The sequence below is a fragment of the Haliaeetus albicilla genome, chromosome 9 (genome assembly GCF_947461875.1).
Source record: "Haliaeetus albicilla chromosome 9, bHalAlb1.1, whole genome shotgun sequence".
NCBI classification, from domain to species: domain Eukaryota; kingdom Metazoa; phylum Chordata; class Aves; order Accipitriformes; family Accipitridae; genus Haliaeetus; species Haliaeetus albicilla.
The window spans coordinates 11,936,646-11,959,941 of NC_091491.1; the positions used below are offsets into that span (position 1 = coordinate 11,936,646).

The 23,296-nt window shown below is 46.9% G+C and overlaps 1 protein-coding gene across 7 annotated transcripts in view; it reads right to left on the reverse strand.

Annotated features, from left to right (window-relative positions):
- Positions 1-23,296, reverse strand: part of CALN1 (calneuron 1) — a 129,801-nt gene that overhangs the window by 54,389 nt on the left and 52,116 nt on the right. For all 7 annotated transcript variants that reach the window (XR_011326098.1, XR_011326097.1, XM_069791504.1 and 4 more), the window contains exons 3-4: positions 22,066-22,209; positions 8,925-9,037 (exon numbers count right to left, since the gene is read on the reverse strand). Coding sequence is in view for 5 of the 7 variants with exons in the window: in XM_069791504.1 (XP_069647605.1) it covers positions 8,925-9,037; positions 22,066-22,209 (257 nt within the window). In the remaining 2 variants the exon portion in view is untranslated. The remainder of the gene's footprint in view (positions 1-8,924; positions 9,038-22,065; positions 22,210-23,296) is intronic.

Below are 23,296 nucleotides of genomic sequence, written 5' to 3' on the forward strand. Positions count from 1 at the left end.
TACTGAAGCCCAAGGCTTGGAGGCAGGGCAATAAATTTCCATCTCAAAAGTGAGGATTCCTTAGAAAAAAGAAATAGAAAAAGGCCACCACCATCAAGTCTGTTTTAAACAATTCCCAAACTCTGATCTCCATGAAAATCCTTATAGCCAGTTAAGATTTCCCTCAATAAAATTACAGCAGTGCAGTGAAAGAGATGATTTTGTTACAAGAACACGAAGCATCCAGGCAAGCCAAAGGTAGTGTCCTCTGGTGACACCTGAATTGCAGATCCTTACATGTCCTTTTCTCTGTGCAGAGAGGAAGGATGGATTCTGAGATCTGGTGCTGGCTTAGGATTTAAGGACTGGGGGAGCCTCGGCTCTAGAAGAAACTCCTTCCTGACATTGGGAGTGCAGGGGCTATGGGATTTGAAGCCAGAACCATTGCCCCTGAAGCTCCTCTGCATGAAACAAGCCACCTCAGCTCCATCACCCAATGGTGCCTTTCAAAGGCATCAAAGTGCAAAGAAAAGACACCTGTCCCAACAAAACCAGCACCAGAGATGTACTCTGGCACTCAGAGGTGCTGGGGAGTCTGACCCCCCTCAGCAAGGAGTCCACAACAAGCAAGAAACTCTCTCCCCAGCCCATGTTCCAGGGACCCATGTACACATCAGATGATGATCATACACATTTACCTTTCCTACACATTGCTCCTTACATTTCTAAGCAAATCACTGAGAAAACCACAGTGCAGTTCCTATTTCATACATTAAGTAGGGGGCAAAAAAACCCCCAGTTATACATAGAGCTTCAGACTGAGTTTATATATAAGCTGGCATAGAAAAAATAACCTCTGTACCGTGAGAGCTGGATGGAGTGTACGTACATGAGAGCTCCATAGTGCGCACAAAGCCAAATTACCACCTGCCAGGACAGCTGTACACTGTCATTCAGCAGGAAGGATGCCTCTTGATATAAACCACCTGCTTTAAATAGATTTTGAACCAAAGCTGTAGTGTGTTTCTAAAGGCTAAATGTGTAAATAAGCTGGTTGAAGCTAAAAAACACAGTCAGATAATGAAGTCTTGCTTTTCTCCTGCTACTGGTGCCAGTCCTGCTTTGCTTCACAACTGCTTTCAAAACTTTGCCATTTCCAGTGTCTCCAGTTTTCAGCTATAAATTTGATCCTGATAACGTGAGAGAACTGATTTTCTTACAGGGAAAAATACGTACTGGTGAAAATGAGGCCCCTTCATAGAAACAGATAAAAATGAGGCCACACAAACATTATTGCTCACTCCTGCCTGCTGGCAAATTCATACGCTGCAAAGGGGTTACAGGGATGTGACAGTCTCACTGTCCAAGGACAGCCTTACCACCATGATCCAGGCCACGAACCTCGCCAATGTTCACATCTACACCAGTGGCTGTGACAGCACTTCTGTGCTGGATACACAGTCTACGAACAAAGAGAAGTCTCTTGTTAATGGATTCATCACCTGCAAGCGTTCAGCTTTCACCGTGTTGCGACAACAACCGTTGAGTGCAACATACTCAGTGGGAATGTCTTTGTCAACAAAAGAAGATTTAATAAGGCAACCAGAACTGTTTTCCTTCCACTGACAGCAGCCTCAGCACCGGCAGAGCTGGCTTCCTGTACATAAATCAAAAAGGCACTTGAAACCCTTGGTGGGACTCGTCAGATGGCATTTAGCTGTACCCAGTGCACACATCTCCATCTGAGCCACTTTTCTACCCTTTCTTTATACCAAATGGAGAAAAATGGGGAATTCTGAAGCATGATGCATCTCTTCCTGAGGTTGATGCCTAAAGCAGATCCCTTGAATTGCACCCTAGAAGTGGCTACTTCTCTCTGTTAACTCCAAAGGGAATCTCAGCAGTGTCCCAGGTTAGCTGAGATGAACTGCACACTATCCCCACCAGCTATATGGCCAGAGTCACCCTGCTCATCACCGCAACACAGCCATCTGCATCCTTGCAATGGAAAAATCTCTCAACATTTTAAATCTGGATACAAGGAAACCACACATCAAAACTGAAATACAGGAACAGATATTGCGGGACACTTTTAATTTCTGAAATTGGAAACATGGTCAGGACGCTGGAGCTAACAGAGCACTGGGTGAACTTAATGACTCCAGTTGAGCAGAGCCCAGTATCAGCTGTCACAGGAAAGGTGTCTGGCCTTGGCTCCCAGGCCAAATTGCAGTGGTTTCTGTGGGAGAGGCAATGACAAGGTTTTCAACCAGTCCTTCAGTTTGGTAGGGAAGGACTTCTCGCTTAGGAAACCCAAGAAAGGGTAAATCTTTAAGAAGTACGGAACTTCTTTTCTGTGGAAATCACTTTAAGATATTTCAGGTTCAACAAGCAAAAAGCAGGCACCCACATTGTTGCTAATACTGAAAATATTGCTGCGGGGTGGAGGGTTTTGTTTGGTGGAAGAGGATGTGTATGGTTGAGGGGATGTGTGTAGTGCAATGGTACAGCCCCAGTTGCCCACCCTTGACCCCATCCATCATGTTTTGGCACCCAAACTTTCAGCTACAGTGTTTCCTGATTTAAACCCCAAAGTAGTCACCAAGAGGGAGGCCGTGTATATGAGCACTAAGTCTGCACATTCTGTTAAGCCGTCCTTCCTCCCTGAACCTCAGCTTTCTCTCCAAGCAGCAGTTCCTTACCCACTCTAAACTACACATGGCTCAGCCCAGCTGGGAAACCTGCCCTGCCAGGAACCACACTCACCCCAAACATCAGCCAGTACCCTGAACTGCAAAACTAACTCTCTTCTTCCACAGAAGTTCATTTGAGAAGGTTCTTTGAAAAGCTGAAACAGCAGCACCTGAAATCCTGAAATCAAGAGGTATTTGTAACAGAGCAGCTAGCTCAGTACTGGCAAAAAATCGTGGTGCAAGATGTAAATTGGCCCGTCCTGTGGTTTAGCAATATCCTACAGCTGCACAGAGGGGCTGCACCAGCTGAGGAGGAGGGTGAGGAGAGGAGGCCACATACGCCCCATGGCTGGCCGGCCCCACCGCAAGATGCAAGCTGTTATTTCAGCAATGCCATGGTCTGCAGTGGTGGGGGGTGGTTGGATCTGTTGCTGTGTGAAATTGCACACGGAGACACAAACACTTTCTCCACAACTCCTGCAAGGCTAATTTGCCATCATCAAATTAACTCCTCTGCAGGGACAAGAGAAGAAGACTTATATGTAGGGAGAAATTGCATTAGGTTTATCTACTGGACTTCATAAAGAAAAATCCCCCTCTAAGCAAAATCGTCTTTGTAGAGAGCCAAGTGCTGCTAAAGGCAGCACGGCTCCCACATGGCCCCCTTGTCCCCTGCCTTCCCTCCCACACCATTGCTCACCGTGGCTTCTCCGTACCCTGCCCTGCGCCACTGAGGTTCCCACACATTTTCTCCTTCATTTCACTCTATTAAAGCACTAATTGATTGGCCAGATCACGAGAGCCCAGATCTCTCCCCTGGGACGCTGTTGCATTTGCAGTGATAACTGCAAACAAGATTACGGATGGGCAGTTTTGCACAGCAAATCATTAAAGTATCAGCAGCCATGCTGGGAGGACGAAACCGCTGTGTCCCATCCCAGCCACGTCCCTCCACTCTCCTGTGTTCACAGCTGGCTCTGAGCCCCCCTTCACCTCGGTGAGCCCCCTCCTCAGCCAGCGCCAGATGCAATACTGCACAGCTGGATGTGGCCCTTGCTCTATTTTTCCTGCATCCAGGGAACAAAATGCCTTTTGGTGCGTGCTGCTGAGCTTGCTGGCTCAGGAGCACAGGGGTTTCTGCTGTCTCTGACGTGTCGCTGGCTACCCCTCCTTCCTTGCACAGGGGTGCTGCAGGATCTAGCTTTGCCTATACCCACTCATCCACCAAAGATCATGAACCCAATGTACGCCTATGCCTAGCAAAGTTACGTAGGAGCCTGGAGAGATGAAAAGGCTTTCCCAAGCCCAGAAAACATGAGCGGTTGCTGAGCTGCTCCCTTTGCAGGACCTGCCTCCCTGGTCCTCTGGATGTCCCCCCCAAAACTGTGGAGACATCTCTACAGCGGAAAAATGAGATCTCTGAGCAGCATGTCCCCAACCCAAAGCACTGCATTGGTATTCTGGTCTTCCCACCTCTGCAAAGCAGCCTTATTTATCCCAGACCAACCAGCCTCCTCCTGAACACCTGTGAATTATACTGGGCAATATCTGATGCGACGAATGGGCACGATGTCTCAGCAGATGATACAGTGCCATCCCTTCATGCAAGACGAAACTTCCAGATATCCTTGCACAGGCATTGCATTAGCGCTGGCTGAAATTATGTTCCCTGCAGCTTCCATGTGCACACAGTAAAGAGAGAAGGAAAGAAATAGCAGGCAGCGTTTTGCCTCTCAAATGCTCACCATACAAAGTATTGACTTTTCAAAATAATCTCACCGGTGCTGCTGGGTACAGAATTTATTCTGCATCTGATGCAGATGCAGCCCTGTTGTTTAAGCATTCAAACTTGTTCTGACTTCAAAAAGCATTTTAGCCAAGACAGAGAAGTTTATTTTAACTAAAAGCCTATAATCCAAGATTATTATTTCTGTTCCTGTTGCTTACCCCCAGGGACTGGAGATCTACACTACGTCCTGTGTAAACTATTTAACACTTGCGCCTGAAGGTCTTTGCACTTAGAAACAATCTGGGAAAAAAAAACCCTGTAAATTAATATGAAATCCCAGTTTCTCCCCTCTGTTTTCATCCGTCTCTCTGGCTCAGAATGGCAGGGCACACTGGACAGATTTGGAGTCTGTTTGCCTAAAAAAGGAGCTAATATTTACCGGTAGCAATGTTTGTCTTTTCTGTAATGCTCTTGATCCAAATAGCTTTACAGACCTGAATGGCCATACATTGGAAAAGCCTCAAAACTCTCTTGTACAAAACACAGCCCTCAGCGCATAACTGGAACCAGAGTCATATCCCCTGAGCTCTGAAAAAAACAAATTCTCATGCCTGAAAATTGATCAAATAGCATCTCTTTGACCATGGAATGGCTACTGCATCACTGCAAAACCACTGCCAGACACACTAAAGAAAACCAGTTTCAGGACAATAAGTGTGAGCACCAGCAGGAGCAGCTCAGAGAAGGTGGGCAGAGGGAGGTGGGTGATGACTGGTCACTCTTTAAAAAATGCAGAAGGAAGAAGATGGAGAGGGAAGGGGGCAGACACTCTGCAAGAGCCTATGGGAGGTCCAACACCCCTTTGCAGGGCTAGGCTCACCTCTTCCCACTGGCTTCCAAAACAGGGCTCAATAGGTACTGTCAAAACCTCATCTATGCTCTTTTTGTCTTCACATTTTGTTTTGAATAAATGCAGACTCTGTGGAAGCAGCCAAAGGGGATGTTTGCATCCTTGCTGCAAGCTTGCCATGGTGGGTCTGCCCCAAACCAGGGAGAACAGGGATTCGCTGTGTGCTTCCAGCCTTCAAACAACTCCTGACTGTGATCCTGCATGCTGAGGACTGGCTAAAGGTTACCAGGCAGCTGTGTATCTAAGAAAAAATATTTAAGACGGTTTAAGACTCTCTTAAACATTTAAGACAGTTAAAGATGTCTGTGCACAGGTACATGTTACTTCCATTTGCACACAGTTGGCATGAGGATGAGAAAACCATTTGGAAGCAGAGCAGGAGGCACCCGGGGATGTCTTCCACAAAACGGTGCTTGGTGCATGCTGCGTCTCACTCGGGAAAGACAGACTTTCTGAGATGGAGAAGAGTCCATGTTTCCTCAGCTCTCCTGATATCATTGGTCTATGTTGACACAGCCTGAAATGGTATTTGCAGGGATGACTTTTCCCTGCCCCTAAATACCTCCTGACCTGGCTGAGGGACTGTGAAGAGACATTCTAACTGGAGCAGGACTGATCGTTGCTACCTGAGAAAGCAAGAGGCAGCCACCTTAAACACACACTGATAGGACACAATTTAAAGCCCACGTGGGAAATCAAAGGAGGGAAAATATATCTGAGAGATCCTCCATGTCTCTACTACCTGCCAATGCTCAGGTCTCGGCCAAATCCCGCTTCTCCCAGGCTGACCATTGCTGTTTAGGCAACACACAGGATAGGAGGGATGCACCCTTTCCCTATTATTTCAAGCCTGCCTCTTCCACACATGATCCCTCTCTCTCCTCCCTATTCTTCCACTGCTTCTACCCCATCCCCATCTCCTGCAGCCCCACTGCTGTTGTTGTAAGATCCTTCCCCTCTGCAGCTTCTGCCATCTGGAACCGCCTTCCTGTATCCCACCAACTCACTCCCAGCTTCATCTGCAAATGCATCTCCAGGCCCTCGCCTGTTCCTTTGAATTCCTCTCCTTCTGCTGCTGTTTATTATTTAACTCTGTCATTGCATTATTTAAATATTATTAAGGCGCACTTGGAACAGAGACTGCACAGAAGTGCCACAGTATAGAAAGCTGGACCCTTGGCAAAAATACCTTGAGAGCCAAAATCGTGACAGTTGGAGGGAAACTGTTTGGATGGAGAAGGGGAAGGCACTTTCTGGATGCCAACATGGATTTTGTCTCCCCTTGGGACTGATATAAGAGCCTCTTCAAGATGCCTTTTGCTGCCTGCAGCTTTGGGGTGAGGTCTCATGGTAGCAATGCCCAGCCAGCTGACATCAAGGTAGAGTTGTCCCTTCTTGTCCCACCCTCGCTGCCCTTGTCACCTAGCACCAGTCACAATCACAGGCTTGTGGGCACTATCCACTCCTTGAAGTCACTCCTTGGGGATGACTGCAGGGGTGAAGTGCTCTATCAACAACTCAAATTCACGTCCTTCTCCCTGCCATTCCTTTCCAGCAAACATGAAAATTGCACGTCAAGGGGATACAGGAAACGCAGCCCAGCCCCGATTCTGAAAAGGGCTTTGTTTCAAATCAGATGTAATCCTGCTGGAGATAACGCAGATGCACAAATGCTTTGCTTAAAGATGAGGTGACTTATGGCCCTGCAGACAGCTTGGGTGAAGCCAGGTAGGAATGGGCAAAGGGAACCTGTTCTCTGAATGACACTTCCCTATGTGGCTTTTTCCTTGTTTTTTTCTTTGGGAATAAGCAGCAAAATTATTGTATTTTTCATGAGCTCTCCTGCCCCCAGAGAAATGAAATGTGAGATGAAGCCTTCTCTTCAAGGGCTTTGAAATCCAGGAAAGTGCTATGTAAAGAGATGTATTTTTACCCTTACAAGTAAAAGACCATAAACATTTTTTTCCGAGGCCCTGGAGCACTTGTGCAATTCAGTCAAAGCTTAGCTGCCTGCAGACAACCTCCAGGGCTGTCCCTTCCTGCCGTGGGGCTGGTTACCTGAAGTCTCTGCACTCTTTTCACTTGTCCCACTGCAGCCTGGGGGGGCACAAGGGCCACGGTCCCTGCTGCATGAAAGAGCAAGGCGAAAGCCGAGTCCAGGAATCCTGCTGCTCTAAAAGCAGAGCACACATCCTCCCTTCCTCGCTTCCTCTGAGCAAAGCCACTGCAGGCACTTACATGGGCTGAAGGGTCGCTAAGTGGCAGTGGGTTAACCTGTGAGCTGAATTTTAGGGAGGGCTCCAGACTTCTCTGCTTCCCCATCAAAGAGCTCAGCTTGATTTTGCCAACCAGTGTTTTTGCTTCCTGAACGGCTCCAGTGAGGCCAGTCTCACGGGGGGGGTCTGGAAGGCACCAATAGCCATTGGGATGGGATGGTGCTTTCTCCTCTCCCTGTTGCTCATGTGCTGGGACGAGGCTTGCAAGATGCAATGAAGACAATAAAACATTTGTGACTCTCACAGTCCTGCCCTTTGTGGTGTGCATTTAGCTCTCGCGTCCCCGCCAGATACATTACAAACCACTGCAGCTTCACTAGTGCCAAACACTTGCTTTGACAACCAAATACTAGAATCCAGACCAGGATTTCCAGGGTTATTTCTATTACATGGCAGGAGGCCAGGAACAATTTTTAAAAGACTTTTACAAAGCTCCACCCAATTCAGTCTGGACAGTGCTGGACGGTATTAAAAGATGACAGAAATGCTTATATCCAGGTTTGACTCTTTCGATTCACATAAACTTGGTAACAGCTAAAGTTTATTAGCAAGCAAAGGCTGTTGGATGATCAATGAAATGAGCAGTAATCTTGCAGAAAGCCACGCATTTAATCCATTGGCAAGAAATGTGCAGCACAGTGTTTTGGGAGATTTTTAATCCCTGCCGTAACAGCCTGGACTGTCCTTGCTTTTCCAGGAAGGTCTAACGCTGTTTAAAATCACACCACACGACAGAAGTCAGGCAGCTCCCACTGCCAGACCTGCCTCCCCTCCAGTGCCTGAAACCAGCAGGACCAAACCACCCCAAGGCAGCACCTTGGGTAAAACTTGCACTGGCACAACATAGTTAGCCTCAGCCTTGGACCTGAATTAACCACGAAGGCACTGATCAGACATGACCTGCATGGCACACCTCGCTCTGCTTGGAGCATCCCTCTGCCACAGCCAAGGGACGTTGAACAGTGGCGCATTTCTTAGAGCAGCTGGACAGGTTCAAGGTTCCTAACTCAAGACTCATGGAGAAAAATGTTTTTCTCTTCCAAAAAAATGAATTCCAAAATGCTCCCAAACGTGTTGCACAAATAACTGGTCGCTTTGTTAGGTTCACCTGCAGTTCATCCACAGTCAGTAGTTTCCCCTCCTCCCATGCAGGGCTTAGCTGAGAGCAGGACCCTCCAGCAACACGGGATGGTCTTACACAGCACACGGCAAGATGGACCCCAGTAGTGTTTACACAAGCATTCATGCTTAGCAAAACATCTTGTGCTCCTCAACAAATCAGTTGTGGAAGCTATTGATAGTTGGCTAAAATCGCATTTAAAAAAATGACCACTTACCTGCCAGAATATGCTGTCTATTGTATTTCCCAGAAAGCCATCTCTGCCTTCTGATGATACCAGTTTAGGTCCCAGAATAGTCATAAATTCATCAAAATCAACCTGGCCATCCCCTGGAATGAAAGAAAAAGATTAATATTTTCACTGAAGTACCACTTAGTGCCAATGTCCAACATGCTGCTCTGGATCTGCTGCATATCATGGACCCATACCTGCACTATGGCACCTCCTACATTAACTTCGTGGTGCCTACAGACCCAAATTTGTTGATGTCCCAGTGAATGGCCCATGTTGTGGCATACCCACACCTGAAGACAGAACCAGGTGCTGCACAAATAGAGATGAACAGGTCATTCTGCAGCCCTGGAGAGTTTGTAGGCAAGTCACTTCTCAAAAAAACCCCAATTTTGGCAGGAGGACAGCAGCCATTAGCATGGCCAGGGCTCTTCCTCTCTGCAGAGCTGCCAAACAGCCAGGTCTCTGCAAAGCTTTTACAGGGCCAACCCCATCCTCCAAAGAAAGGGAATACATGCAGAGGGAAGAGCCAGACTATTGCGAATCCACAAGGCATTTCATTTCGCATCCGTCTCTTAAAAGCCCTGTGTGCTCAGCATGCAGAGCAGGCGGTGTAGACACAGCTTCAGTGCCATTAGCAGGAAGAGGAGACTGCCCCTGCCGTTAATGAACTGAGCCTATGCAGTCCCAAGCCCCTGCAGTATATTGTATGTTTTGTAAATGAGGGACGTGGCTGTTTGAAGTGGATAAGCATTGTATCGCATGTTACTTTTCCCTTAGAGAACTTCTGCGATGCTTAATGAAAATGGCAAAAAAGGGAAATTCATGCCTGTTGAAGGATCTTAAAAATACCTGCTTCTCTGAACAGGGTAGTTCAAAGTCTATATGCCTCTCCTTCGTCTGTAAGTCCATAGACATATCCTCCTACATATTATTAGGCCAATTGATACGGGTGGATATATTAGCCCTCCTTCAAATCTGGGAACACACTCAGCAACTGTAAGACTTTTTGGTTGTTTTTTATTCAAATTCAGCTGGAACTGACTGCATCCACCTCTCCATATAGTTGCTGTTGCTAAATTATTAGTTGTAAGAAGTGTCTAAAACCATCAGACTAAAGCAGATCAATCCAAGGGCTACTGTTAAAATGTCACTATTGACTGCAGTACCTGCAGCAGCCCTGCGTGACAGCTTTACCACGTGCACTGCATGCTGCTGCTATCTGTCCTTTTTATTATATTTCACATGCTTGATCTGAGCATATGCACCACCGACTGAAATCTCTCTATGTCCTTATCTTCGCAGAAACACAATGTGAAAATAAGCAGAGTCAAAACGCTCATTTGCCAGCATAGTGATCTCTATTCACTAGGCTCTGCCCATAATTTCTTGAAGACAAGAATCAATATCCTAGGGGTAAGTGATGGGGGCTCTGAAAGGAAACCCAGCAGGGATTCATAATAGCTTTGATCCCATAACATGCAAGAAGACTCTATCCAACTGCTAAAGTTGCTCGCACCTTCAGGGCTCAGCACATGCTGAAGGGCTTTGCAGGGCTGGAGCGGGCTGAGCACTTGCAGGATGGAGCTCATTTCTGGGACAGCTTATTAAGCAGAAAAGGAAAGGGGAGGGCACCCCATCACTTGGAAAGCCATTCTTTAAAACATTTATGGTCTACGAGAAAATGTGTTCCTTCTGCTTCCCCATGGGAGGCATCAGTTTATGACATCAAGTCGGATTCTATCAGTCACAGCATGTTGGATCACGTTGGGGAAGGTAATGCAAGGTGACAGTGGATTTGGGCCGATTTACATTGCAGTACATCACTTCAAGGGAAAGGCAGTAACAAAACCATACACTACGATGCAAATTCGGTTAAACAAATTAGCCAGATGAGCAAGAAAATAATTTGCATTTTAAAGAGATTCTAGTACCTGCCCGTGCATATATTTGGTCTATCCATATGTGACCCCGAAATATTGAGTTATTCAATTTGTGTTTTCTACAATGTCATTTCATCCACAGAGGAGAGGCAGGACTTAGTCCTACACATGACTCATGAGAAAGCAGGTGCCAGGACTCCTGGGCTCTGTGTCTGACTCAGAACAAGACTTTGGGCAAACCCTTGCTCATGACTTCCCTGTGCCTTTGCCAGGGATCACAACTAACTTCACAGGGTTTAATTATCAGCTTAATTATAGCATTTTCCACAACCTCAGAAGAAAGATGCCATTACAAAATGCATTATCCCCTTACTGACTGCTTTTTCAATTAAAACTACTAACTAGCAAGGAAACAAGACCCCAAAACATTTTGCCTGGTAGAAATATCCCTTTAACATTTGTTTTAAGCTGCAGAAAACAAACTTTCCTGCCATCAGGATCTCAGAAGACTGCAGCATCATAATATCAAGAAAGAGAACTCACAATTTTGGCTGAAAATTTCTTTTACAGCTTTCGACAGCCAGGAGAGCAATATTATAAAAAAACAACACATAGGCTCCAAGATGCACCCAGGGCAACTCTGCATGACCGTAAGGTGGAAATGCATGAGGTTGCTCTCCAAAACCATGGCATGACCAGGTAATGCCCAATACCCACATCGCCTGTAGGATATACAAGTGCTCAGGCCACCCATCAGATCCCGGGAGCACTTGGCTTGAAATTTGTGCTGGGTGCAGTCAAAAGATGCCTTCCTCCTCCTCCTCCGAGCCATAGTCACATACACGGCAGGCTACAAGCTGATGTGTGATGCACACATCAAGCATCTGTTTGAGAATCTGCATTGGAGGCAAATCAAATACCACACACATCCCCACATTTGGCTTTGCTGTGCCTACATATGTGTTCCTCACTCAAAAGTAGTTGATATTCAGAGTGAGTGATGTGTGGCTTATTCAGAAACAAACTTTTAGTTGGGTTTAAGGGATGGGAAGAAGGGGAGGAAAACGCCAGGCTGGGGCATGTGTGCCGTCTATGCTGCTTTCACCTTCCCTTGCTCCTTTCCACAAGCCATCCAGCAAGCCCCGACCAACACTAACATCAGTGGCAATCACACAGCCCCAATCTCTTGCCGTCCCCCTGGGCCAATTTATAATGTGTGCAGTGTTCACATCCTCCCCCCGCCTTCAGCCTCCAAGCTCACATTAACTAAGTCAGCAAGAACTCATCACACTGAAGGAAAACAACCTCGTAAGGATGGATGGGGCACAAGCAGGTGAAAAGCCAGGATAGAGCGGGCTGGGCTCCCTGTCCAGTGAAGGTCACAACTATTCTCCTCTCCCTGCTCTCACCAGTTACAAATGCAGACTAAGTTTATAAACCTGAGCCATGCTGAAGTCCCTGATTGAGGAAGGGTCTCACACATTGCAATATCTTATTTACAAACTGGGAAGGCACAGAAACCTCGAGGCACAGCGATGCAGTTCAGCTGGGGCAGGGGAAGACCGTCAGGTGGCAAGGTGGGTGAGGACGAGAGGGGTTCCGGGCAGGATGCAATCCAGGTGCTGCCCCATCCCTGAGTTCCTACCCATCAGCCAAGTGACGGTCACTGCTCGTTTGGGTGGCCTTAGCAAAACACCAGAACTGAGCTTAACCCCTCATTTTAAACCACCTAAACCCATTTATTTATTTATTTACTTAGTTATGCCCTAATATTTTTCTAGCCCATACCGCTTCCTCTTAATCCTAGCATTAATGCCAAAGAGTCAGAAGGGGGTTAGCAATCATGCGGCTGAACCTCGCATGACTAAAACTATGACTCAGAACATCGCTGGCCACATCATCAGAGACAAATCAGATCTGCTCATCATTACAAGTCCGTTAGCACCAGCTGAGTGCTAAGTGCTTCCAGATACCCACAAATGTTTGTTCCCTGCAAGACACTGTCTTGGTCCTGCCTTTCTCTTGGTACATTTGTCCTGATCCCACAGGTTCTACCATCAGCAGCGGTTTACCCCGGTTGGATGTGCCGGGCAGGGAGAGTGCAGCAGACCACCCCCAAACCATGCAGGACCTGGAAGAGGAGAGAGGGATCGAACTGAGCTGGGATGGCAAATCCCCACATCCCAGGTAGCAGCAGCCTGCACGTGGGCTCTTGCAAAGTATCCTGCCAGAGCTCTTCTGTTTTGAAGAAATAATTAAATGCTCAGAGGAGCAGCAGTGTGAACCCATCTCACCCTCGATCCCATGGGAGAGCCCCGACTCTCAGCCTTCAGTCGACCGCTGCCTGTCCAGAAGTCTCCTGTTGGCGTGGCTCCCTTGGAGGATGTAATTAAATATTCATTGGGCTGGAGAAAGACAGAGCGGGGAGAGGGAAAGAAAAAGAGCGGGGGGAAACAATGCATGGATTGCATCACCTATACCCAAGGGCAGAACAGAGACTTACACCTGGTTTTCAGAGCCTTGTGCCTTAAACTGGGAGCCTGGATAATGTGGCCTGCCAGCTTCCTAAATAAGTCTTTTCCCAGGCCAGTCTCATGATAATCCGGTTCTCCCTCCTCCTTAAAACTTTCTCGCCATGGCATTAAAATGAAGCACACATTTAAACTGAGATGAGGATCTGCTGTGTGTAGACTGATAAGTATTCACACTTTTTTTTCCTCGAGTTTGACCTCCAGAGTGCAGCTAGGTGATATATTTAAAGTTAATGAGCTAGTCTTTTGCAGCTTGGGTCCCAGGCGCACACAACACTCCTGTTTATTTTTATTCTCTTAATAGCTAGCTGCAGTGACTCTCTGTCCCGGTCTGTGTCATTGTTTGCACGCATAAAGTAACCTGTGCAGTAATAATACAGTCTGGTGAAGGCTGGTGCTGCTGTGCCTTGAAATGATGTGGAAGATGTGCCCAGTAAAGCTCCAGCCACAGGATACTTCCCAGATGAGTATTTTGGTTTCAGAGATTTTAAGGTCAGAGGAGAACAGCCTGATCACCAGCCTGACCCTTTCCCCCAGCACGACCCACAGACTTTCTGCCTAATTACAGCCTCCATCCATAACTTCAACAAGAACGAGGGAAAGTCTTTCACAAAACTTTTGACTTTGACTTTGAAAACAGTTTTAATTATAGACATCCATGAAATTGGCTGAAATGAAGAGAGAAAGCTCCACTACAATGCTGACACAGCTGTTTTGCAGTGGGAAAATGGAAGCACAGAGCATCACCTTCCCAAATGTTAGCAGAAGGGAGGCTGCCGGCAGAGCTGGGTGCTAGACCTCCGCTGCCTGCCTACGCGGTGATCCGCAGGCACGGGACATGCAACCAGTCCCCAGGATGGAGAAAGACGACAACAAGCATCTCCTATTTCCAAAGAGTCCCATTTGCATTCCCTTGGTAGTGTCTGCCCCAGAGCCATCTGCAGAGGGTCTCTGATACTCCCTAATGAGGCATACACATAAAAAATACAATTTCTCATTTCTCTTGCTCCTTGGGAGCAGTGGGGGCATATCCATCAGCCACTTTTTTACTGTTCACCAGTTCTGCCACACTTCCCACAGCTTTAGTGGCTTTTTGGAGGAAAAACTTCACTGGAGCTGAGGGAAAGGGTGAAACATCTCCACTGGATCCCTCTCTGTCTCTTAAGGGCACCTCCATGTCCTGTGGTTTCAGGAGTGGCTGTGTGGAGCTGGCTGCCCTGGTTCCATGACAACTATACGTAAAAGATTAGCAAATTGTACAGACACATGTTCCTGGAGGAGGAAATTTCCATGGGGTCTGAAAAGCTCGAACAGAGCCCAGAAAGTTGGAGCCAGGGGCGCATCCATCCGACACCGAGAAAGGGACCTTGAGAGTTACTCATTTTGACAGCCGGTTGGCTCATCTTGCAAGGAAGAGGAAACGGCTGCAGAGGACTTGTTTGCTTCCCCATTAAAAAAAAGATCTATTAACTCCCCATGTTTGCCCGAGGGGAGTCTGTCCAGGAGCTGACCTGCAAGACAGTGATTGAAGAGGACTGGGGGCTCTGCCTTTGCGGCACCAGGAGTGACGTGTCCCGCGTTCTACCACAAGCACTAAAACAAGCAGGATGCTGTTAGCACTTGGCTGGAAGAAAAGTCCAACAAAAACAGTGAGTTTACTGCAGTAAAAAAAAAAAAAAAAAAATCCATCAGACACCTGCCAAGCAGCGTGCCAGCTTCACGCCAGCCCTGGGAAGCCACAGGACACCCCAATTACCGTCCCGGTGACCAGCCGTCCTGCAGGGAAAGGCACTGCAGAGCCTGCTGAGCTTGGCTTACCTCCAGCACGGCCGCTGCAAACCCCCCCGTCCCCCGAGACCCCCTCCCCTGTGCAAAGGCACCTGGCACGTAAAACCAAGACGGCTCATTTTGCAGATCTTTGCGGAATCCTTGTAACTCGCAAGTTGTAACCAATTGATCCCTTTGTTAAATGGATCTAGAGGAGCAAAATCACATCCCAGCTACCCAGGATTTTAATTATTTTTGCTTCCCAGGCCCCGGGAATATCAGGAGAGCTCTGCATGCATCATGGCAGCTATCAGATGGTTCGGCACAAGTTTGAGATGACCAGCAAGTCACAGGCTTATTAAAATAGAGGAATATGCATGTTCCCTGTGGCATACGCCTTCTGTGAAACCAAAATCATAATACCAGGAATACTGCATTTTAAGGAATAAATAAAATTAAACAAGGATGCAAACAAATTACAAGGCATGCTTGCATGGGACAGATCACAGATTGCACATTGTGTTTTGCAGAGGACTCTGCCCCATTGAAGCAGAGGGCGGACAGGTTTCAGGGGGGGAATTGCAATTCAGTGTTTCCTCTTGTCCTGTCTATTCAACACGGCTGCACTCAGCCATCCAGGCACTGCATCGAAGACAGAATTTGGTATTACTTATGAACCTCTTCCCGGTACTGAGCTGCAAATCTGACTAGCTTCACCAGCAGCAATAATTACTCTTCATTCTTTGCAGCGAGAACACATAATATGATAATCTCCATTTTACAAATCAGAGCAGACACGAAGAAAGTGGCCTCTATAAATAAAGACAAGTCTCATCATATCTATCTCACTGACCAAGTTTCTCAGCTCAGCAACACACTTTAAAAGACAACCACGCTGAAATGTTGCTAGATCATTTCTCACATATAAAAATCAGAGGCCTTTGAGCACAGAGGACAAACCTAAAGTCTGCAACAACCTGTCCATACTTTTCCTATTAACTCTGCATTTTAAACACAGAAACTGTTTCTGGTCTATCTCCAGCAGCCTAGGCTATTTTACACAGTTTCATGTTGAAATGTTGAAACACAAGGAATTATCCATGGCAGTAAAGGCGGGGGGCGGGGGGGGGGAACGACACGGACACGGACACACGCGGCACCCAACCCAAACAAAGAAAAGAAGAAGGGAGGGAGAGACAAAAGAAGGATAAAATCTTTTCAGCTCACGAATGTCACCAGTGTCCCACAAAGGGCAGCGCAAGCTGATCTGGACAGAAGCAAACATTTGGCCATGGTTTAAGAGCAAGGAACTCACCTTCTGCAGGCCACAGGCAAAAGCTCAACACTTAATTTTTAGAAGAGAGATTTATTCTCTCTCCAGATGTCCCAGTCCACGTCCTTTGGTCATTCCCATCCCTGTGACACAGCATACATGTTCCAGCCAGTGGAGCACCCAAATTTGTGGTCCCTTCCCTCGTGCAGGGAAGCAAGTGCAAGCAAACCAAAGCAACATCTATGTACAAACCCTGATCCTACAGCAGTACGACAGCTTGGACAACTGACTTTTAGGGAGGCAGTGTACTGACACCATCCCTTGATGCCATGCAGTTATGTCACTGTCATTTATTCCCTTTCCAAAGGGGATCACAGCAAGTGTGTGTATGCCTCACTGTATGGAGCAGCACCTGAGCACCACAACTTCTGCATGCAAGGCATAAGAAGACAATAAATCTGCAGAAGCCCATTGCAACCGTGGGGCTGCCCGAAGCTGGATGAACCTCAGAAGTGCCACCTGGAAGAGCTGCAGATCTTCAAAATTTTTTTTGCCAGGGTCACAGTGAATAGCTTACTGTTTTTTTTCCCCCTCTTCAATTCCCTGCTCCACAAAGAGCCACTGCAAAGCAGCTTGGGAATATGCAGAATTTTAAATTGAGATTTCTTTCCCCTGTTTTTTATTGCTTATAAGGATGTCATAGCTACTACTGCTGACGCATTACATAATGTGATAAAAGGTAACAGGTAGCTTGCTTGTACACTGATGAAATCAGCTCATCTTTTGCTTGATCAAAGTATTTCCTATCTGCACTATAATAAACAATTTGACACACTTGGGGTTTTTTCCCCCTCTCATGTTAGCCTGAAGTTATCTTTCCAGGGTACTGAAAACCAGCTGCTCCTCTAATTAGTATACTGAGTGCTTATTTTATTCCTCAGATAAAAGTGTCTTATGTTGCAATGAAACAGTTTGACACTTAAGTCACACATTCATCTATTTTATTGCAAAAGTCTGCTTAAAGAGTAGGCATCCCAGATAAGGCAACACATTTAATGTGCCATTTCTCTGCGTTTTTATTAGCATTACTGCCAATTGGAAGAATTTACAAATAATTTCTTTTCCAGCACATAAGTATATAAAATATTTTACTTTCCACATACTGGCAGAACATTTCAGGTCATTCTCCAGATTGCAGACAGAAATGTATGCACCTCTCATAGTCTGCAATGTTTACGTTCATGCAATACCTCATTATGTCTAAGGATAAAGCAAGTCAAGGGTATAAACTAAGGTAACATTTGACCTCTATTTCCAGACCAAAAGCAAACAATATGTCCCTATAAGGCACAGCACACTGGATAGATGCCCAGCTATATTGAACAACCTTCTGCTGGCATACAGTCACGCACCACTTCTATCAAGATGTAAGCAAAGCTTTGGCCTAATGTGAATCTTGTGCTCTGGCTGTGACGGAACCACCATTCCTCACCTCCCATCCCCAAAAGAGGCATTTTTGCACAGAAAATCCCTTTTCCCTCTGTTCTATTTTGGTACTTTCATCTCCCCCATCACAGAAATGCCATAGCATCTTCCAGTAGTTCATAAAAGGGTGTTTCTGATGTTTTATATGATTTCTCTTGAGACCTTGAAATATTCCAGGTAGATTCTCATTTTTCTCCCTAATTCAGTTTTTTATGCCAACTATAATATTTCCCTCTGTAGCGGCTGCATTCCTCTTCACCTGGGTAAAGCACACCTTGCAGAACAGCAAAGCAACTTGGAAGAAAACGTGGAGAAGGCATCTGTAGGAAATGCACTGGATACTCCAGCCTCTGATGCTTGCCTTCTTTCAGCGAAGACTGGCAAGACTTAGATATTCACTAGAAATAAGCGCATTCAGGAAAGCCGTGCTAAGGGGTCGGATGTAGCTGGGAGCATGGTCCTTTGCAGAGCTGTGGCGCATCCTCAGGACAAGACATGGCCAAGGCTAAGGGCTTCTCACCTGCCACCACAAGTTCCCACTACTCACCCCCTGCCCCAGCACGTGAACAAAACATCTCCCGCCCCCGCGGCCCAAACTTGCCTCAGCTGTTGGGGTAAAAAAAGCCAAGTCAATGGGCAACCATGCAGTCAGCCTCTTGGAAATATGACAGCCATTTCTGGGGTGGGAAGGTGGTTTTTGATGCTTCTCAACATAGGATTTGCTGTGAGTTTGCATTTGCCTGTATGCAGGAAAAAATATCTTGCTCCGTTTGCCAGCCCCAAGCCATCCTGCGGTCCCATTTTACTGTTTCTTGGCTAAACTTCTCTCTCTCTTCCCCAGCCCTGCAGCAGCATTGCTGTGCCATGGCACCAAAGCCCAGCAGACAAGTAACCCAAGCCTCTCTGTGTGCCATGGGCTTCATGGCATGGGACAATCTGCATCCTTACGATCCCGACAGGCAGGAGTCCCCTCCTGCTGCTCTGAGCCCTGGAGGACATTTGGAAGCTCTTGAGCATCCTCAACATCACCCCATGACATTCTCTGCAGGCAAACCCACTCATTGCACTCATTTCCACTCTGTCAATGCCAGGGCTGCTGGCATGTCACCCGTGAAGGAAGACTGATGGTAGCACTCAAGAGCCATGGAGGCATTAAAAGCGATACGACACTTGTGAAGAGTTCTTGGGCAAAATCCAATCTGTGCAATTGCCATTTTCACTTAAGTTCAAGCAGCATTTTCTAACTAACTACATTTTTCCTTCAAATGCAATGAATTATGAAATGCACCTTCATTTTTGCTCTGATTTGGAGGCTCAATGTGTGTTACTGAACAGCTGCACACTACAGCCCCAGAAGCAACTGTCCTTGGGCGTCTCTGGAGTTGATCCCTGCGTTATTCACTGAGCTCGGTGAGATCCTTTGTGGCAGAAGGTGACATACAGGTGTGAAATGCTCTTGTCATATCAGTTTATGCTTAGCCACAAAACCACTCCAGCATACTTTGAATACGCTCCTCTTAAAACATGTTTTGTCCAACCTAGCAGTCCTGCTCCCACAGTGCGAATGTCTCCTCAGCCTGACCTAGAAAGGGCTGAGCCTCCCTCCATATCCCTACGGAAAACAGGGTTTGCAATGAAGAACAAATTCAGACCAGCTCCAGTTGCTCATTATTTGAAGCCCATCAGTTAAATAAGCCATGGCAGATACAGCCACTCTGCCATCCTGCAATGCGAATGCACTCCCAAGGTAATTTCTGATGAAAACCGTATGTTTGCACTAGGTCTGTTCAGGCTGGTTCAGATTAAATATAAAACCACTGCCAATTGTATTACCTCATTATTAGCAGACACTGGCAGCAGCCTTGTGTGGAGAAATGGACGTCTGGCTACACTACCTGCCGTCACATCGTAATTCATGTCAGGTGCCGGGAGATGCGCAGGAGGATTACTGCTTCCCCCCTGGCTTTCCTGACCACAGGGGACTCGTTCTTGAATGTGACCATTTATCCAGCTGAGCTTCCCACCCACCTGATGCTAGGCCAAAGCCTTGGAAAAATTCAGCAACCCTCAATAGGAGTATATGGGAAGGAGGGTAAGGCTGTCCCTGGGAGTGCAGGGCATGACTGACATCCACGGGAGCTCACTGGGTTCAAGCCCTGCTACCGAATGATGCTCATGCACAGTGGGAGAGGAAGGAGGAAGCTATTACTGGTCCTCACTACATATTTCAAGTTAAATCCCAGAAAAGAATTAAGACAATCCTATGGAGAAAAAGTACCCATAAGCCATTCAATATTAATTCAAGCCATATAGCATTAATTCAATTTGCAGGCAAGGTAAATCTTTCACATAATATTCCCCTATTTGCTCAATGCCTAAGGAATTTCCCATTACCCTGTCTTTTTTTAAGGTATGGCCCATTTGACCTTCACATAGCACAGACTTTTGTCCAGCCCCCAAACCCTCTGCTCAAAATACTGCACCAACAGGCAACTGAGACATAAGAACAATAAAAACACCCAGCACAACCAGACTGTATCTCTTGAGCTGTGGGAACTGTTGAGCTGGAAGAGATGGAGGATCACCTCCCATCTCTGCAGAAAACACATCGAGCTTTCTGAAGTCTCAAACAGGAATTTAGCACCTTCCATCTGCAGCCCATTACTCTACATTTTAACTCCACCTCTCTGATTACAGGTCCCTGCACACTAGGAGTGTATGCGAAGGAGTGCCAAAGTCTCAAGCCTGTGAGACCGAGAGTCAGGGAATAACTGGAGATGAATCAAAACTGGAAGCCAAGTCCACAGCACTCTTTCCAAAAAAGAGCAGAGTTTCGGTAAAAGACCCCGTGAATTGGCACCATGCTGAGTCTGGCCTTTGCAAAACCTAAAGAGAAATCACCTTGTCTGCTAGGAAAGGCCGGCAGAACATAACAAGGTGCAAACAATAATTTTTAGAGAAAATGCTTTTATATGTAATGGATTTATTTTTTTTTTCTTTTCTTTTAGGAATGAGATCATTTCAACAATGATCTTCTCTATCCACCAGGTTTTGCATTACTTTGTCTCCCTGTCTAGGGGAGATGCTGAACACACTTGAGCAGGCTGACAGCCTCTTCCCCAATTCCCCTGGCCTGATGAATATAGTTGTACCGTGCATCTCATGGGGGTATTCAACTCTGATATCCCCAGGGAGGCAGGAGACCTTCACCCCTGCTGCCACCATCTCCCATGGTCTCTGCTCTCAGCAGTCTCCCCAGGGATGCTGGCATCACATCAACTTGCCAAGCATCCCCTTTCAGACCAGGGCTGCATTCAGAACTCTGGTTTGGCATGATTTCATCTAACTTTGCATGTTGTTTCCACCCTGCTGCAGCCTCCTGCAGAAGGGTGGAAGAAGGTCGGATCCGCACCCCAGCTTCCCTGCACATTTCAGGCATCAGGAAAAGTCTCCCTTCCTGCTCTGACCAAGGACATTTTAAAGACACTCCGCTCATTGTGATCAGCTCTGATTGTAGCTTTGCAGCAGTTAAGAAGTCCCCCCTGGCTCCAGCATCCTGATCCTGCATTTCTCTCTTCCTGTTAATGGTGGGTTCTGTTTCTTTTATTACCTCTTTGTAATCGTTCGACGAGCTCTCACAGCAGGAGTTTGCTCAGAATTATTCCACCCTTCTAAACTTCTCCTCCAAAACCCATCAACGCTTCATTACAACACAGCACAGCTCCCATCCACAGCATCTTTTACTTGCAAGGAGCGGTGAGGCCACAGGACCAGGCAGCTTTGCTTGGTTGGGCGTTCAGGTCATGTCCCAGTAAGCGTCACTGGGCCAGATGCTGCCCAGGAATGCAAAGAGAAAGGTTACAACAGCCTTGCAAAAGACCACTTACAACTTTGCAGAGAAAGGTTGCAAGAGCTGGCCTGTCTTCACCCAGCCGTATCAGCTGGTGAAATAAAAGATGCTCCATCTCCCTTGCGTGGGTTGCCTGAGAGGCAGGTTTATCTACGGGAGGTTGATAGCTCACAGTCATCTGACTGTTCCTTGCTGTGGTGAAAGGCAAAGTTTCACAGCTTCCTCTCCAGACCTTCCTTGGTGACCGTAAATTATTTGAGCCAAAACCATGGGCTGCAATGCACTGGGAAAGGCCCCCTCCGCCAGTAACAGAGAAGAACCAACAGTGAGGACTTACCATCCATGTCAAGGCGTTGCATGATAATCGCCAGCTCCACCTCACTGGGCATGTATCCCAAGGAGCGCATTGCCATGCCCAGCTCCTGCTTCGATATAAAGCCATTCCCATCCCTGTCCAGCACCCGGAAAGCTTCACGGATTTCTGTAAGGGAGAAGGAAGAAGAGGGGAGTTGTTATGGTGGAGGACTCCCTGGTCAATGCATCTGCACACATGGGACACAGAAGCAGCATATATTGCCTTTTCTAATGTTAATGATGCACATTTGATCATTTCAAGTCAGTGTAATCATGATATGTTCATACACACATACACACTTATGTGTATGCAGTCATGCATGCATGCCTCTGTATGCAGGCAGATAAATACAACAACATCCACACTCAGGCTGCCTATTTTCTGCGCTAAATGTCATTGCAAAATTATTTATTCATTACACATTGAACTCCATTTCTTTCTGCAGCATCTGCCCCGGACTGCTGTGGGTGAACCATCCTGATCTACTGTAAAGTTTCCCTGCATATGGCTGCACGGCAAACCCCAGCTCCAGGGCCTTCTCCAGCAGCCCTTCTCCAAGCCCCTCAGCAAGTCTGCAAAGCAGATTTACTTTATGTCACACGGGCAGACCAAGCTCTAATTTTTTCCAACAAAACTGCCTCCTCTGCAGGGTACGGAGCTCTGCAGCCAAAGCCTGGATGCGCAGGTTCTCCTTTGTCTGATAAATGCGGATGTACATCTTTTAAACCATACCCAGGCAATTTCATTTCTCACTCCTCTTCACAGCTTTTCTCTAATGTATGACTGTTTTACAGCAATAAACAGCCTCAGATCAATAAAAATGCTGATGGCATCAAAGGAATCACTTCCATCATTCTTCCTCAGCCTGGCTCAGCTTCTGACATCTGACTTTGTTTTGCTTTTTAATTCTGGCACATCCCCCTCCAGCCTTTAACAGCCGCTCTCCACTCGTGCAGCACACCGAAGGACCCCCGCACACCTGCTACCTCGACAGCTCTGCGCGTTTCCCACTCCTCACAGACCTCTCAACTCGAAGCCCCACCACCAAGCTCCTCAGATCCGACTGTTGCGCATGCCAAACAGAAATTTTAACATTTCAGCCAGCTGGGAGCCTGTTTACTTGAAAGCGTTTAGTTGGAGACGGGGAGAGAAAGAGGTGGTGATTTCTTAGTTCTGGTTATACAGTCTTTGCACCATGCTGTGGAGAGGGAGG